This window comes from Strix uralensis, chromosome 20, assembly GCF_047716275.1.
Source record: "Strix uralensis isolate ZFMK-TIS-50842 chromosome 20, bStrUra1, whole genome shotgun sequence".
Lineage (NCBI taxonomy): Eukaryota > Metazoa > Chordata > Aves > Strigiformes > Strigidae > Strix > Strix uralensis.
The window spans coordinates 2,654,490-2,672,773 of record NC_133991.1 but is presented as its reverse complement, the minus strand read 5'-3'; the positions used below and the strand labels follow the sequence as shown (position 1 = coordinate 2,672,773).

General features: G+C 42.7%; 1 protein-coding gene across 1 annotated transcript in view; it reads left to right on the top strand.

Moving 5' to 3' along the window:
- Positions 1–18,284, top strand: part of GALNT17 (polypeptide N-acetylgalactosaminyltransferase 17) — a 225,158-nt gene that overhangs the window by 53,468 nt on the left and 153,406 nt on the right. The window contains exon 2 of the mRNA XM_074890201.1: positions 3,699–3,882. Coding sequence (XP_074746302.1) covers positions 3,699–3,882 — 184 coding nt within the window. The remainder of the gene's footprint in view (positions 1–3,698; positions 3,883–18,284) is intronic.

Below are 18,284 nucleotides of genomic sequence, written 5' to 3'. Positions count from 1 at the left end.
GGGAGTCCTCTCTAGAAGGTGGGCTGCTCGGCTTGGGAAGCATGTGGGAGTCTCTGTGCACCCACATGTGGGTCAGTGCAAAGCCCAGGGAGCTCCCTGCTGAGAAGGAGCTTTCCCTGGGTTTCTGCCTGGGTGAGTGAAGCACACAGGCTGGGCTGAGGATAATTTCTGAAGTTATAGCAAAACCTTGCAGAAATGTGCTCTTCTTAGTGCAGCCCTAAAATGGAGCTAATAAAAGTGAATGAATGAATGCAATGGCTGGTTCTGCTGTAACCATTTGTTTTCGGTCCTGCCTCTCCTGAGGTGTCTTTTCAGCCATATGGAAGCAAATTTCTTCCTTTTCTGTTTGGATGTGAATCATCCTTCTTGCCAAACATATCTTGAATCTTGCTTCGAAGTGCTGTACACCAAAGTGACATCCCAGCTGCACGGATGAACCCTTTTGACAGACCGGACTGGAGGGTGAAATGTTTAACCAACACAAAGACAGACATGGAGACTCTCCCTGTCACATCACACCTGGGAATACTCATCTTTGTGACTATCCCTGCGGGTGTGTTTGCTATCCTGGGTGCCACTGAAAGAGAAGGTGATGGTCTCAGGGTAGTGCCATGCCCAACACGTATGAATCGATCACCTTAATTGATTCCTTTGGTTAAATTACATGGATTTATCTGTACTTACTGAGACAGGGTTTATAGTAGTAGAAGGACTGAGGAGTTCATATGCAGAAATAAGGAAATGTACTCCGTGACGAGGGAGAAATGTATGCCTGGGGGTGTGTCATGATTATGGTCTTGGAATAAAGCAGTTAATGGCATTATAGGCTCGTCACTCAAAGCTGCTGAATATAAAGGCATGTCTGGGTGTTTCTCTGGTGCCTCTGCAGTCAGAGAGGCTTTATTCTGCCAGGACCTTCATTTTGCCTTGTCCCAGTGGAGCCTGCTACCTTGTGTCAGCTGAGGGCATGGGGGCACAGATGGGTCTGTGTTGACTCTGCCCATGTCTTGACTGTATTTTGGGAGAAATGGAGTGTGCACCATCCCCTTGTGTCTATTTATTCTTTAATAAAACCACAGATGGGCAAGTAAGGAGTGTGTCCTTCTGCTGTCCAGCAGCTGCCACCCTGCCTGTCCCCAGTCTGCATCGCTGGTGGATGAGGACTGAAGTTTTGGCTGTAGAGTATACCCAGGCTGCAATTTCGGTGCAGCCAGCTGAATTCCTTGGCAAATATACCCTTGGCTGGGGCATCTCCTACTGCTGCTAATACCAGCTCAGGTCCACCAGGCTGAGCAATGTGGAAAAGGCTGGTATAGCTTGTTCCTGTGGCCGCTGGTATTTTGAACACTGAGAGATAGATTCCTCGACTCTAATTTCAGATACTTTACCGAGATGCTGTATCTGGGATCCCAGTTACCTTAGTCAAGACAGAGGTAGGCACCTCTGGAGACTGATTCAGATTTTCGAGCGGATGAATTAGCCTTGGAGGGATGAGTCTTCCCCTGTTGACTTCAAGTGCTCTGGGAGAAGTGCTGCCTTGGGGTCTAAGTTAAACAATTATAATCTGTTGATGATAACCTGAGCTTGTGGGGTTTTCTAAACCTGCTTTAAACAGAGCAAGGCACTGTGGTGTTAGTGGTTCTGATATCCCACTGGGTGGGAGCTCCACATTCCACTGCCCAGCGCCAAGGTCCTCCATCCACAGAGCCTCTGCCAGCCCTCATCCAGCTCAGAAAGTTCCCACTTCTCTTCAGCCCTTCTTACAGATGTGTAGATTCAAAGCACCAATAGCAAAAGCATTGTGGAAATGAGAAATGTGCTAAAACAAATGAAGAAAAGCAAAATCAAGCTTTAAAAGCAAACTGGTAGATCCTGAGGATACTTCTAGTATGAGCATACTACATGCTGTGGAAGGACTTCATAGCTCTATGTTCCAGGCCAAGAACTAGCATTGATAGTAAGAATTTCTTACAGATTTTGGTGGAAACATTTTCTGGAGAAGGTGAGGAAGAAGGAATTAAACTGAATTTCTGTTAGAATGTGTCTGTTACAATGGTAAAACCATCAGCTGATGAACTGAGGAAGCTGTTTTGTCTTTTTGGTGTAACAAGAAACATGATCTTGGGTACCATAAGGAAGTTTATGCATCTATAGGTCCACTGTTCCTGAGTAGAAAGATCTGTTTTTGATAAAGAAATAGACATTTTGAGAAGAATTGTCTCTTTGTGAGAATAATTTTTCTTGAAATACTGTTTTAATTCTGTTGGAGTTTGTGTCTGAAATGAAATTGGTATCTCTTCTCTTCGTAAGCAAGCTGAACCTTGTCCCTCCAGCCGTTTGGGGTTAGGGAGTTGGCTGAGTGATCTGCTAGCCTTCTGCAGGCCAGAAAGTTTCACCTTTCCCAGCTTTCTTGACTTACTCCTCTGGCTGTTGCTGAGCCTAGAGATGGAAAAAGGCAGCGTGGATATCTAATCCATCCCCACGTCACAGCTAGTTGCTCCTTGCAGTTGATTTGTTATTATTGTCCTCAGATAAAATCTAATCAAGCCCAGTGCGGTCAGAGGGACTCCATCAACTCTCAGAAGCTCCCTAGTAGGGAAGACTGTTTAGAGGTTTCTTGTCAAAAGGAATAATAATAATTTCTATTCAAGTGCTTCAAACTGTAATTTACGTTCATAGGTGATTTTCTTACTGCCTCACAATGCTACTTTTTGAGGAAGAAAGTGTTTAAATCTGTGTCGTGTAGGTGGGGAGGCAGAATGTTTTGTCCAGGGCAGTGGAAATCCATGGTAGGTTTGGGAGCTGGACCATGCTCATTATGAAGCTCTGTGCATAACCTCAAGGTTATTGTCCCGTCAGAAGCATCAGTGGTGACCGCAGGCTGTTCTGCTCTTGGAGTCTGGCCTCTGCCATTAAAACAAAGGTGAATATATCCTGGTGTCTTTATTAAAAAAACCCACAACACAAACTGAAAAATAAAGCAAAATCATCCATCAAAATTTCTTTTTTCCTGACAAAAAGAAGAGTGTGAGTCTCTGCTAATGAAAAATATTAAAATTCCGGGTATCCTGTATAATAAATAATAACATGAGCATGAACTTGGCTTTCCACAATCATCACCAAATCATCAATATAGCTCTTTTTGTTTTGAACTTTGCCTATTTCCTTCAGCTGTGCAGATATAAATAAATAATTCCACTTGATAAAGGTCTGGGAATGCTATACTTTAAAAGATAAGAAAGCTTTGAGGGGAAATTGTTTTTAAATCCATAACATTTGTATGCTGTTCACTGTTCATACTGAGCAAAAATTCATTCAGTTGGCAGTTAACCAACCCTATTTTATTCTTACTCTGTGTTCAACCTATCCTTCTCCTGGGGACATCTAACCTTATATGTAATTACCTCTCTGAGAGTGGGAAGGAGGCCTAAATAACCTTCCTAACAACTAAATAAATGCACAGATCCCTGGGATGTTATCAGTTGGATGCTGGTGGCAGTGCTATCAGGAACAGTGTGCCTGAGCCATGAAGAATTTCAAGACTTGAGTCCAGTACTGGGCCAGAGAACTACAATTTGAAATGTTTTCAGAAAACAAAACCAAACCACTCTGGATTTTTAGATTATTTTTGCTTCTTTTATAGCTTGGAAGTACCAGTGATGAATTTTAACAGTGATGGTGGTTTTTTTTCTCTCGAGGTCTGTCCAAGTCACTCGGTCTCATTGAAGGCTATGGTGGACGTGGTAAAGGTGGGCTTCCAGCCACCCTGTCTCCTGAGGAGGAGGAGAAAGCAAAGGGACCACATGAGAAATACGGCTACAACTCCTACCTCAGTGAGAAAATTTCACTGGATCGTTCCATACCAGATTATCGTCCAACCAAGTAAGTACCAGTTGCTCCATGAAGGGGTGTACACGTTTAGATACCATGCGAGAGCCAGGAGTGATTGTTGCTTTCATATTCAGGTGTGATACTGTTCACTGTTCCCTCCTTATCATTCACAGGGCCGTGCTCAGTAATGAGCAACTGATGTAGTTTGGCTGAAACTGAGATAGTTCATAAAGACAATTTATCAGGGGAAAAAGGTGAATTTCTTCCCACTCTTCTCTCTCGCTTTTTATTTTCCTAAAGCAATACATTATTTTGGGTGGTAGTAATGCGATCAGAAGCTCACATCTGCTTTCGTCAGCAAAGGGCTGTTCACTGAGCTGTTGGCCTTTGGTGTTTATTACCCTGTGAATGTGTGCAAATACTCTCCCTTCCTCCTCCCTTGTCAGCTCCTTCATGTCATTGCAAGACCCCCGGGGCTCTCTGGCTGCCCTCCTGCTTCTTCCAGCACAGCCCTTCTCCTGGGACGCTGCTGTGGGGTCTCCTGTTGATCTTTAAGCAGCCCAGAATGGTTGATTCGAGGGAGGGGGCAGAAGTGCTTTAACCCTTTACCACTGCAGTGGCAGGAGGAAGGCATGAGAAAAGGCTTAAAATATTAGTCAGAAAGAGTAACAGCTCCTGAGCAGGGACACCTCTGTGCAGACACCTTTGAAGGGAGCCCAATGGATCAGGTAGCAGCATCCTTTCTCTACTATTTTTCCAGAATGACCTTTTAAGATGATGGTGATGTTTACTTCTAAGCACCATAGAAGAATAGACTTTAAATGAGATGCCAAATCGTTTTGTTAAAAGTGTGAGAAAAGACGTGCTGTAAGTTTATCTGTATGAAAGTTAATTTTAGATATGCTATCAGAGTGTTCTTCAAAATAGGAAAGCATCAATTTGTCCAGGCCTGGAGTGAAATCCCTCATAAAAAAATGAGTGACGAGAGATTCAGATTCTGAAAGATACATGTGCAATGCCTGTGTCATTAGGACAGTGACAAAACCATTGCTTGGCATCTGCAAACCATTGAAAATCATGCAGCAAGGGGATGCAGCTACATGTCTCCAGCATACTGGGAAATTGTTAAGGATGTGAGAGCATGGAGAGCTTTTGTTCCTTCACTTCTCTGCGTGCTGCATGAATTTCAAGCAGCCACTCAGAGTTTCCAAGGCTGTCAACCACTGACAACAGAAATATTTGGATGAATTTCCAAAGCAATGGAGGCCCAGCTTCCAGTTCTGCTGGCATGGTTTGTCTGGACAAAATGAATTGCAGGTACAAATTGCATCTTTGGCTATATGATATGCAAATCCCACTACAATGACAAATCCTTGAAGTGAGACCTTCTCTAGCAGTTACCTGAGTCTGAGCTTATTTTCATTTCTCATCCAGAACTCTGACTTCTAGCAGAGCCAGCATTACTTTGTGAGAATTAATTTGAGAAGTAATGTTTTTTCAGATCTCGGTGGGAAGAAAAGGATTAATTCTGACATTTTTAGGTTTGCATTATATTCTTCCTCAGTGCCACTATCCGTCATTTCATGGGAGGGTTGTGGAGAGGACAGAGCAGGCACAGCAATTTATTAAAAATGCATCGTTTTGGAGCCAGGCTAATACTTTGGAGAGAATTTGTGGGTACTGGCTGCAGCTGCATAACTTAGTGTCTTTTATCTGTGTAAGATCCTCATGAGTGTGTCTTGGTATTGTAAGAGAGCAGTTGGTCTGGTTATGAAATAGGCTTGAGTTTGCTGGAGAACTTGAAAAGTTTCAGCTTTTTCTAGTTCTAGCTTCAAGATCCATTTGCTATTTTGTACATACAATTTTATGGCTGATTTTATGAAGGGTTTAATGCAAACCATTTAAGTCAAGTATCCTGGTCTCTGATTAAAATAGATTCAAGTCAAAGGAAATTAGCCTAAATGGTTTTGAAATTGCAGCATTAGTGGGGGAAAAACTGTTGAAAACCCTCCAGCTGATAAGCATTACAAAGCATGTATTAGTTTTAAATATAATAGCGAAGCCTGTTTGGTTCAGCTAAAGGCTGTTCAGCGTCTGGAATGCCGATGGACTCAGACTGTTCCTAGCAGTGGCTGTTGCTCATGCGTTCTTTTCTTTTTAGTTTTCTTGCTTTTTAAAGAAAAAGGTTAACGTGGTCAAGTATCACTCTCCTGTGTGTTGAGTTATGCTGGATCAGACCTCCCTTTCCTGACCCCTCTTTGTGACTGTGGCCAAAGCGAAGGGGAATAAGGGGAGTTTCGGGGAAATTAGGCATGTTTTGTAATCCTTCTGCATTTAGACTCCCTGCACCTTGTGGTCAGCATCACTAAGGGTTCAGAGACGAAGGTGTGCCTGCTCAGAGCGATTTGCAAGCAGATGCTGGCAATGAGGAGGCATCAGGAGTCCCAGCCTTTCGAGTCCCTGCCCAGAGGCAGCAGAAAGGATAGAGGTGGGTTTCCCTGGAGAAAATGGCCCAAGAGGTGTTGGGTACAGGATGGTGCTCCGGAGAAGGTAAGGTCTTTCCCAGGGCCAAGAGCGGGGGCGAAGTACCTTGCTTGTCTTGATTTGGGGAATTGTAGTGTCTCTTTTTGGTAGTTTGGATTATCATCTTTGTTTTGATTATAATATTCAGTTTATTTGAGAGATTTTCTTTTCTTAAACTGAGCTTAAGCTGAGGCTGCTTACCTAGGCCAGAAGGTAGAAAGTCTACCCTGCTGTTCACCACTTGAGCAGTATTGGATTCCCAAAAAAATCGCTGCTGATGGTATGGATACATGAAATAATGTGTGTGGTACTGATACCATAAGGGAGCTGCACCTGTAAGACCTTAGTCTTGAGCTTAGTAATATAGGTGCTTCTGATCCTGGCCTTCTGCTTGAGTAGGAAAGGTTGTGTTAGATGTGCATTGCAATGTGCTCTTAGAGTGAATCAGATAATGGTATTACATTTTGGATGACTGAGAAAGCTACTCCTTTGGCTAAAATAAAAGAGGACTAGTATTTTGGTGCAAGGGACCTTAATTCACATCTCGCTGTGGAACATAATAAAGCATAGGCAACACATTTCTATCTTGCTTGATTAGGTCTTTGGACTTTAAGATGAGATTCCTGCGTGTTCTGGAAAACAATTACTGCTTCTAGATTGGAAGTACCCAAGGTGCAGCCTGCAGACTGTAGGACTTCTACACAAATCTCAAAAAAAAAAAAAAGAGATGGAGAGATTTTCTTCAATTTTCTGCAAAAACTGTGAAGGACAAGGCTGATCTGTGAGTTTTATTGTTGATCAATTCACAGCATTTTCTGCTTGCCAGTGAAGGATGGGAGGGTTTAAGAAGACGTGTTATTTTCTTTATTGAAAGTGAAGCATATTTACAGGGATCCTACAGGCTGCTAACATTCCCTGCTTTGATACTAGATTTTATGCACCTCTATTTTATTCTGTGATATATGATTTAATGGGAACCCTTCCTATGTATAGCTGGAAAATAAAAATTGCTCTGTTAGATCAGTCTGCCTGTCCATCTTATCCAGTATCTAATCTCCGATAGTGGAATTACCAGATGCTTCAGGTTGAAGAAATCATATTAAGGAAAACTATGAAATAATCTGCCCATCTGGTACATTCTGTCTTCTCTATTCTCTCTTTTCAATCCTATCTAATATAAATGTGGAGTTCTCATTATCTCTTTAAAAGTCTGTTCCTTTCTGGAATCCTGCTAAGCTCTGATTCAGTGGTATTTTATGGCATTAAGGGATTAAGGAGTAGATTTAAGAAAAATAATACCCACAATTGTTAGGACTATTGAATCATTGGGTGAAGATGACATATTCCTGCTGCTGCGAATCTCTCAACAGCTGTTCTCGTGTAGGCAAGCTTCAAGATACTGAAGTGAAGAGGAAAAACAGTGGAAGTGGTAAGCAACAGCTTGATCTTCAGATGTTTTGAGGGCTTCCCAGCCAGGAGACACCCTACCCCTTCCTCCTGCCTGCCTTGTGGGTCCTGCGTATGGGTCAGGCAAAGCATGGAAAAACTTTGATGATGTGTATCGGGAGCTTGATCTGCTTTTGTTTTCACAGCATGCCCCTGGTAAAAGGTTTGCATTTGCAAACTGGACCACGTGGCCTTAGAGCAGTGTCTGGGTAGAGCTGTACCATCACCTGGAAGCCATTGCTAAAGATTAAACAGTTACATATCACTGATGTGATTTGAATTTTTCCCGGTGGTGTGTTTGGGGGTTGAATCAGTCATTACACTCAAGTGTCTCAAGTGGCTGAATCACCCGTTTATTTCTGTAGCTGCCTTCCTTGGGAGCAATTGGGCTTTTTAGCACCATCTGGCTTTAACTGGTTTTATTACCAGACTTCTGTGTAGCAGCAAGTTGAAAGTTTTTCTTTGGGATGTAGTGGAAAAGACAGAGTTTTAGAGAAGACCTTGGGTTGTTCTTTGACAACGTACTTAAAGGAACTAAATCCATTCTTGATTTTGTTTTTATTTGAAGTGCTCTGTGTGTGCCCTTTGGGGGCTCTCAGCATGCACATACTGGGTGCTGGAACATATTCTGGAGTGGAGGGAGTGAGCTGTAGTGGGAGGTGCTGCTCCCTCTGGGGTCTCTCCCCAGCGCTGCAGAGCCTCTTGCCCTCTGCCATGGGGCTGCCTTTGGGCCTCAGCCTCCACTCAGGTTACTGGGATGTTGCAGGGCCAAAGAACTGGATTTTGGTTTTATAATCAAAACTGAAGACATCTTTGGAAAGTCATGAGTGTGGATGCGACTTAGATACATCAGGACTGTCCAGGAGGATGGGCCTTGGAGAACTGTAATTAATTCAACGTCCTGTGCATGAGGCCACACCTGCCTTCACATCTCTGTTGTGCTGGACCCAAGATGTTCCCGTCCTGTGCTGGATGCTGGCTGTACCTGCTCTCAGGGGCTTCCCCTGCAGACTCCAAGACTAGCAATGTTTTGTGCCATGAGGCTCAGCCTGTGCCCTGTGGTTGGCTCTGATGGAGCTCAGGAAAGTTTCCTGTGCTATCATATTTATTTTCTTTTGAGGAAGAGCAAATCTTTTCCATTGCATAAACAGCTAAAAAGACCTGGCTTTGCAGGTGCCTTTATCTCAGTTTTCTCTTGTACCGGGATACTGAAATGAGATACTTTCTCAGCACATACCATGACTTGGGCAGGAGACTGTCCCGTATGCTGCTTCATACACCTGGCATCACGTGTGTCTTAGTGTCTCGTTTCTTCCCCACAATAGAACGCAAACAACCTCCTTCAAGCTTTGCTTGAAGCAAAATCCTTCTGCCTCTCCCCAAACGAGCATATTATTTTTGGTAGACATGGCTGACATCTGCAAATATTATTGAGGCAAGGGAGAGAGCTTTTTATTAGTGGTTTCCTCAAGTTTTTAGTAGCTGGAACATTCCTGGAGTTGCACATTTGTGATATGATGCCAGTTACTTAGCCCTAGGGTGTTTAGCCAGGCTTGATGAAATGAGTCTAAGGAAAAGGACAGAGCTTGAGGAGACAAAAACAAACTACTTGAATTATGCTGGTGATATTTGCTGGGAAACAAGAGTTTCATGACTGTTTATTTGTAGTCACTGCTGTTTATTGCAAACAAAGGAGGTCAAAAGAGCTCTTTTTCTCTTGCATGCACAATACATTATTTTACCTTTTAAAAGACGTTTTTGTTTTGTGGTTTTTTTGCAATCCTACATACGAACAACAGCAAGGAAAAGAGAGGCAAAATATAGTGATTCTTCTTCATCAAATAACTGAAGGAAAAACTAGCAAGGAGTCAAGACAGCATAAGAAGGAAAAACACCATGACTGTTTCAGATGTGAGATTCTGTTTGAATAGCATGTGGGAGTGTATTAAAGGATATTTTCATCTCCAGGAAAAAATCAGAACTAGTTGTGTATCTTCTCTCCTACTAGATAGTTGTGGGTCTGATCCAGTGTTGTGTAAAAAACACTCTTGCCCTTGGCTTTTTATGGCTTCAGCCGTAAAAAAGGAAAAGGAACATTTTCCAGTACTCGCTGAAAATTTTCTGCGAGAGCAAGTGAAGAAATCGAGCAGTGAGTATCAGAGTCAAAGCTCTGGCATAAAGGAAGCGTCATCCAGGAGAAGGCTCATCCAAACTGGATTTGCAGTTTTGCAGTTCAGAGACAGGTCGCTGGATATTTTCTCTCCGTGCATGCCATCCTGCCCAATCTGTCTGATCTCTGTGTGGCTTTAGGCATTTTTATTCTGCCAGGCTGCACATGTTCCTGGTGCTTTCCAAAGGAATGCTTGAGGTTGTGCTGAATCTGTCCTCTCCATGCGCTGAAGATCATGGGAGTACGAAGGTACTTGCAAACCCAGCTTCAGACCTGAAAAAATTTTGTTTTTTCTTTCTCTGGCATCATCAAGGCACTTGAGATGTGAGAAGTCACTGCTGCTGTGTTGTGCGTGCAGGCGCTGCGGGGCACTGGGGGAGCCATGTGCACCACCTGCCTCCCCAGGGATGGTGCTGCAACTCTTGGTGACTTTTAGATGATTTGCACAAGAGGAAAAAGCTGCTTTATTGCTGCATTGCTTTTCTGGTACTAATACAAACTAGCGTGCTATTGAATAAATACTGCTATTGATCTTTATTCCTCAGGCATACTAGTACGCGTGTATGGAGAGATTGTTATTGGACTTTCAGTAATTCTTTTTCTTGAAAACTGGGCAAGTCAAGTCTCTAAAGACACACTTTTCCAGCTGTGCTTGGTATTTGTTGCTAATTTTTTTATCCCTGCTACTGTGACCTCTTAGACGGAGCCAGCTCCATGGCACACACGTGCAGGCAGGTAGCATTAGCTCCGCTGAGAGCTATGAAAAATCAACCTAGAGCTGAAAGAGTCTGACTTCCTGGCGAAAAGTTTAGGGTTTTATTTTTTATTTCTATTCTGGATTTAGATAGGGACATAGGATAACTTTCTTTTGAAGTCAAGGTCATTTAACTGTACTTTGTCTGACAACCGTGCATGCTGTGTATGGAGTCAGAAGTGTGTCAAAAGCCTTTGGTGCTTCGAAGTCCCAACATCAGCTTTAAACTCAATAAGAAAGTGCTTTTGGGAAAGTAACTCTAGAGTTTGTTTAGTGGCTCTTATAAGGTTCTCTTACTATTGTTATGCTGCATAGTGCAGTCTTGAAATGCTGTGACCATGGATTTATATACACGGTACCTATTTTTTTTTTTTATGTGATAGATTCCACTAATTGTCGTTTTCCTTTCCCGACTACAAAATTATTCCCTATTCTTGTAAGTTGGGAACATGATGCTTCAGAGAAGACTCCTATGTGTGAAGTGTGCTATAAAACATCTGCTAATGTAAACATAAGTATCAAATGCATGCTCTGGTAGAGGATGGGATCAGTATAATTTAACAGCTTTCTTTTGTGCTCTTCTGAACTCCAGCACTGAAAAATACCTGCATTATCATAAATAATTCTGACTAAAGTATACTTATGAAAAAGAATGAACCAAATTAAGCTTTGGATACACTTCTAAGTTGGCTTCCAAAGGAATCCAAGCTTGTGTGTTTGTGCCATGGATCTGCTTCCATGTATTGCAGAGAGCTTTTCTATTGCCATGGGAGCTTTTAAATAGGTTGCATATTCATAGCCAAACCAAGCAGAGATACGAGTGAAACACTGGTGTCTGACAGCAGCAGTCCTGAAGTCACTCACTTAGTGTTCCAGCATCCACGGCAGTCTGGTGTGTTGGCTCACATGGCCGGAGGGTTGTTGCCTTGAGCTGCGGGTCTGAACGTGCGCAGCTCACTGGGATGGGTGACCCGGGCAGTGGGTGAGCTTGTCCTGCGGTCAGTGGTTTGTTTCAAACGATAGTCAACCACAGAGCATGAATCCTTTGAAATAATTTTAGAGATCATTACTGAATTTTCCTCCTCTTCTCCTCCCTGATGTTCCCAAATTGTGGCCATTCAATAAATCCTAGACTGAGGATTGTGACTCTTCTTCTTCGTACGTGTGAAATAGCTTTTGTGCATGGGGAGAGATGGGTAAGTAGATGTGACACTTGTAATTGCTCTGGCTTTTATGTCCCTTAGTTCTGTCTGAACCTAATAACTTTATTACAAGAGCCCCTCACAAAAATAAATCCTGTTCTGCACGTTCTGTTTTTACAACTTAGTAGATCACTTCTTGTTAGAACTTGCTGAGTAAGTAATGTGCATTTAGAAATGCCCGTATATCCCATAATATTTAAATTGTAATGCGTATTTTTGACACCCTAATTCTAAAATATAAAGCATAACATTTCTGAAAAGTACTTAATGGAAATAAGGTAGGTGCTTTAAAAAACAAATTTTGTGGGGATATGTGGGGGGTTTTAGAGCTTTAATGATCAGAAGTAGTTTATGAGAATGTAGTGTTCTGAATCCCTAAACACTAAAGTGTACCACACAGCATTAGGTCTTTTAAGATGCTTGGATAATAGAAAATTGTTTGCTTTTTCATCTACTTCATAGGGTAGACACAATTGATTTAATATTGATAATCCCTTTTGCAAGAAGACATGTGCAACTGAATCAGCAAAATACAAACTAAAATAAGCAATCAATGAATGGAGCATGATTAGGAAGTGGCAATATGAATAGCAGTCGGAACGCTTGCTTTCTTTTAAGCTTGTTCATAATCTTTACAAAAGCCAAATGAAGATCAATTCATTTCCTGGTGAAGCTTTATTTTTGTGAGGAGAACATGAATGAAGCTTGTTTGAAATCAATAGCTTTAGTTTGTGGAATTACTTGTCACCAGTTCAGAAGGATATGCAAGGTTTTTGCTTCCCTACTGAGATTTAAAGACAAAAAGCAGTACAGATATGTAAGAAACAGCTGAGAAGCAGTGTGTATGACTGGATTAAGGAAACCTGAGCAAGCTTGAACCTGCCTGTGTGCGTGTGCACACACCATGTGTGTGCAGCCAGCAGAAGATTGTAACATGATTTATAACTTATTGTATTTCAGCCACGGTGCTTTGCAGCCCAATCATGAGTAAATCATTCAATCCAATCAGTGCACCATTGATATGTAAGAATTTACCTCGCAGGTTTTCAGCTGCATCAATACAAAGTACATATTGGTTTTCTGTGGCAAAGCAGAGTATGTGCTGGGCCAGGAGGGGATCTGTGAAGAGCTACTGGCTGCAGGCAGAAAAGAAAAGCAAATTCTTGGATGTGTATTAATGTGTTAAGTTTGTGCAGGTGGGAGAAGATTTTATGTTGAGTCTTGTGGGACGCAGGTGAAAGTCAGATGATATTCATAAGGTGAGGACAGGGAAGAAAGCTCCTGAATTTTTCTACTGTGTGGTTTGCAGATGTACATCCAAACTTCTGGTGTGCGTAGGTAAATGACAGGTATGTGTTGGGAAGGTGTAGACCTTGTGTCACTGTATGTATGTCCGTACAAGTTTGCTGTTTGTGTTTTGTGTCTACTCATATCAAGTATATCATGACCACCGCTGCCTAAAAATGCATCCAATAAGGCAGTCTGTATTTACAACCTGAAGTTGTTGTATGCATGTTTCTCTTTCGGGGGCTGTTGGTGGTGGCAGGGTGAGAAAGGAGCTGACATCATGTGTGTCAGGCTTTAGATACTCCTGTTAGTGTCTCTGTTGCGGCAGAAAACAAATCTATAGCCTTAAATCATGTTTTCTGGGTTTGAGTAATAGTAAAAGACTTTCTAAAGTAAAGTGTCTATGCTAGGTAGCTGTGTATCTGTTGTCATTTGGATCTCTGCAGATAAAGTCAGGCATAGCAAAAAAGGTCTGATACCCAGCTAACAGGGCATCTCCAGCTCATCACTAAAAATTATAGTGGATTTTTTTTTTTTTCTTAACCCCGTAGCAGTTCAGCTCTTCCTTGATTGCCTGTATTGGGTTGGATCCCTTCCTAACCTGCCTAGGAGGTGTATAAATGGTGTTACTGTTTTGCACTGGAGTAAACTGGATGGCCTTTCTCCTTCTATGCTCGCGCTCTGATGTGGTTAACTTTTTCTCCCAGTTTTGCTCTCTTGTATTTTGTTTTGGCAGAGGTAGAGAATGCAACCTGTAACAGTAGAAAAGCCGTACAGGAGCAAATTTAACCATAGAATAGTGGTTAAAATTTTGACATTATTCAGGTGGTATGGGTCTTAATCTGTGGAACAAAGGGAAACTTCTGGCATACCCGAGTGAATCCTTGGCCTTTTGCATTTATTGCACCAGAAAAAAAAAGTTGCATGAAAAACTAGAGTACAGACAGTGTGGCCAGCCATTGCTTTTGAACTCTATTGCCACCTACCTATGTGGTCTTCCAAGTTTATTAACCTCTCCATGCTTCATGTCCCCTACCATTAAGGGAGCGCCAGTATTTATAGCCAGTTAATTTCATTCAGTTAACTAGTACCTGAAATTGGAGTACAAGTAAAAATGCAAATGGAAATCAGCCTCATCCTCTGTTTTTTGACCATTTTGCTATTGCTTGTGACTTGTTTTTTTTTTATTTTTTTCCAAATGAAGCAGTAAGTGTCACTTAGCAAATGGTGTGTTACCGTGACGTCAGTGAGCAGCCTGAGCTGTCTGGATGTGTGTGGGGTGGGTTGCGGTGGTGCCAGCTCCGTGACTCTGGGTTGTAGAGCTCTCCTTGTGTGACTTCCACCATGCAGAAGTTTGCCAGACAGGGGTGAGCAACATCCCTCTGCTGAGGCTGATCTAATTCTGGCAGAGGTTAAGTAAACTTATACAGTGATTTCTGTACATAACAAAAAAGGTTTAAAAACCTCTTCATCTTCCCAGTTCATAAACCCATCAGCAGAGTGGATCTGTTATTACAGAAAAGAAGAGCTATCTCTAAAAATCCATTGTGCCTTTTAAGTTCATCATTTTTATACTAGCTGTTCCAGCAATGGCATCGTTCCACCCTGTGTTCCAGGCAGCACAAGCATTGGCCACTTTTCTTATTCATTGCCCTAAGTATGTACTGGGCATGTCAAAATCTTGAGTTCCCATGAGATCTATTCTAGTAAGACGCTCCTATGGTAAGGCTATATACCATGGATTTCATTTTAAATTTGGCAGGTAAGGCTTATAGCTGTGACAGTTTTATACCTGAGTAGAGCTGTGAACTTGTTGGTAAAGCTTGCTGATGTGATTGCCACCCTGAAGTCACTGGCCTGGGAGGCTCTGATGGGAGGATAAGGGCTCACTTCACTGGACAGGCCCATCTGAACGTTCAGTCAAGGTCTGCCTGTAATGAAGAGAAAAAAAAAGGCATTTCCACCTACCCAAAAAATAGCTACATCGGTCTGTTATGCCAGACTGCGATATACTTCATACCTTGGATAGAGGGGTGGAATAAATTGTCCTTTGGCAATGTCAGTGTCTCTTCATTGACCTTGAAGAGAGCTTTGGCTTCTACTTTTGACTAAGATGTCTCTTAATTAGCCACAGGCAGTATTGTGCCTGCATGACTGTCTATGTGGGTAGTAGACACCTCTAATAGAGAATGTCAAAACATACACTGTTAATTTACAATTTCACATTACTGCCTTTCATCCCGTGGTCTCTGAGCACTTACAAGCTTGTAATTGTTGAGGATTTGGTTGCCCCTGTGTAGCAGAGTCAGCGTTCCTCTGCTTGAGGGCACTGACTGGCGCGGTGCCAGCCCTTCCTCTTGGAAGCACAGGGTCTGCTCGGCAGTTTGGTGATGAAGTTGAGAGCAGACCTTGCATCGTGGCCTGATAGCTCAGGATCTGCACCGCACGGGAGGTCAGGGCTCTTCTCTCTTTGATGTGACGATGCCCGTCTTGTAAAATGCTGTAGACAGCCATTTTCAAAGCCTGTTCCTTCAGTCCGTGCCCATTTTGACATTATTCAGCATTCAGCTCTGTTTGGAGGGGACTGTTTTCAAAGAGACAGACAAAACAATGCTCCTAAACTTTTTCCCTGTCAGATGCGCTTTGCCCGGAACAGGCCAACAGACTGGCAGAGGCATTGCAGCGGGACCTGTGGGTTCTGTTCCTGAGCCCTGCTGACTTCCTGGCACCTTGGGGCTGACCACTTAATTTCTGCACTCCTTCATTTGGAGCAGTGATAACATTAGCTTTGAACAACGTCATGTGGTGCTTAAATCACTGATGCCTTAGTTAAGGGGAGAGAAGCCTCCTTCTCCTGAAGACTCTTGACAAACTGAGAGTCCCCAGCTGTGCTGTGGATGTTCATGGTGTCCAGATGTGGCCCTGAGGGAGTCCTATTCAGCTCTTTGCAACATAGTCATGCAGAGCAAAGGTCTGTGTCTAGCCCTGCCTTGTCCTGGTGTATTTTGTCACTGTGGGACTGATGAGGAGCAGACAAAGAGCCGGGGGGCTCAATGCAAGAAGCAGGTACATTGGACGTCATCACTTGCGCTACCCTGAAATGTATCTACCTGATGATGGGCACCCATAGGCTGGCTGGGGGATTGTAAGCCACACTGTGTGTTAACCTGCTCTTGGGACCTTGCTCCACCAAAAAGAGTTCTGATGCTCTGTCTCTATAATGGAGTAAAATTGTTGGTACATCATATTTGGGGAGTGCTCTGAAAGTGTGGTTTTGGGAACCAAAGGGTCAGAGTTTCCTAGGCACTGAGAGATGTATTGATAATTCTTTTAGTTGCAAGATAATGTTTGCTGCAGCTTGCCTTTATAAGAGCTTAGTGAAACAGCAATCTATATTATAGTAATTTTGGGGAGAATTGCAGTTAATGTGCAGAAATTCTAACCAAGTTGTCTCTTAAGCACCCTTAGCTTTAATGTTGCAGTTTCATATATCATTGTAGGAAAGGCATTTAAAAATTTATGAGCTTATTAAGTTGAACTCTGTCTGCTGCTGAAGCACGTTTTATAGGAAAATGTACAAAACCCTGTAAAAGCTGTGCCAACATAGTTGAGCACTTTCATGATGCTAACAGTGTTTTTAAGGACAGTAAGTAACAAGAATCATTTATTCCACTAATCAAAAGAATATTTGCCTATTTAAATATTCAAACCCTCAAGCCTTATACAAGAATGAAATGTCAGGAAGGGATAAGCTCCTGATAAGCACGTTAGCTGGATTTATTTTGTGTGATGGCCAGCAAAGAAATGATTAATAACTGTGCGTCAGGAGCCACATGGGGGAACTACTGGGTGCTCAGAATTAAAAATAAAAATATGTGTGTGTGTGTGTGTGTGTGTGTGTGTGTAAATCTAGCCACTCTAATATGTAGAAGAGGGGGAAATCTTTGAAAACCTGTCATCAGGATCTTTTAAGGACTGTGATCTCCATGATCATAACCATCAAATTCTTTGTGTATCCTATCTTCTTCCACAGGCATGTAGGATTGGGGTTCCCCTGTCTATTTTGTGCCACCATACAACTGGCACAGATTTTCATGCCTATTTCTGTCTGCCCAGTTCATGAGTGTTTGTTCACACAAAAAAGATGGAGAGGGGTCCAGTAGGATCCCCATTAGTAGCCATAGGGTAGCTTCAGAGGATGTGGGAGCAACCCTAAAGACTTGGGATGATCTGCAGACCATGGGTGTTCAACTTTCTCCATGGCGGTTCCTGCTGTTGGCATTTCAGAAGGACATGGAGCAGGGATGTCATCTTTATGCAGTGTGGGAGAACTGTGTCTTGAACAGCCCTAAAGGGCATTTCTGCAAAGATGAGTAATGGTGTGGTGTCAGAGCTAATGAAGATGTAGTTATTAAATAGATACACTGCTCATCAATCAGCCTGAGCACCTGTCAAAGCTAGTACAGAGGGCTTCTGCTTCTGAGACCCTCTGCCATGTGGCGGCAGAAGTAGTGGGTCCAATACCTGCATGTGGCCATCAATGTGTTCCCTAACTTAAGAGCATAACACATTGCTGTGTGCTTCCAAAAATTATCTCATACGATGTTCCCTACTAATTCTTACCTGTGCCAGACATTAGTCAGACTAGTTAAATTGTTCCAATGCTCGCAAAAAAGCAGCCTACTGTTATTTAGTTGACCTTTTCTCCTGTGTGTATTTTTCATACTTGACATCCATCCAGAGCAGAGTAAAGCCTGGCCATCCTGCTTATAACATAGCCACTATACATCGTGTCCTTCATATACTGGGTTCCAGGGATGGGGAATCTCAGTGGCTTCGTGCTGGAGGAAGGACACAAAGCAATGGGTAGGCCAGGGGAGGGCTGGACGTCAGCAGGGGGAAAGCAAGAAAATCTTACTCTAATGTGCTATAAAGGTTTTACAGTAGACTTCTATGTTCCTGGTGTGCCCATAATTCACTTTTGGGCAGTTGTGTGCATCATTCTTCATCACCTCTTCAGCTGTCAAGCAGTGACAGTTCCTGTGCTGGTGGAAGTGGAAAACTTAAAGCC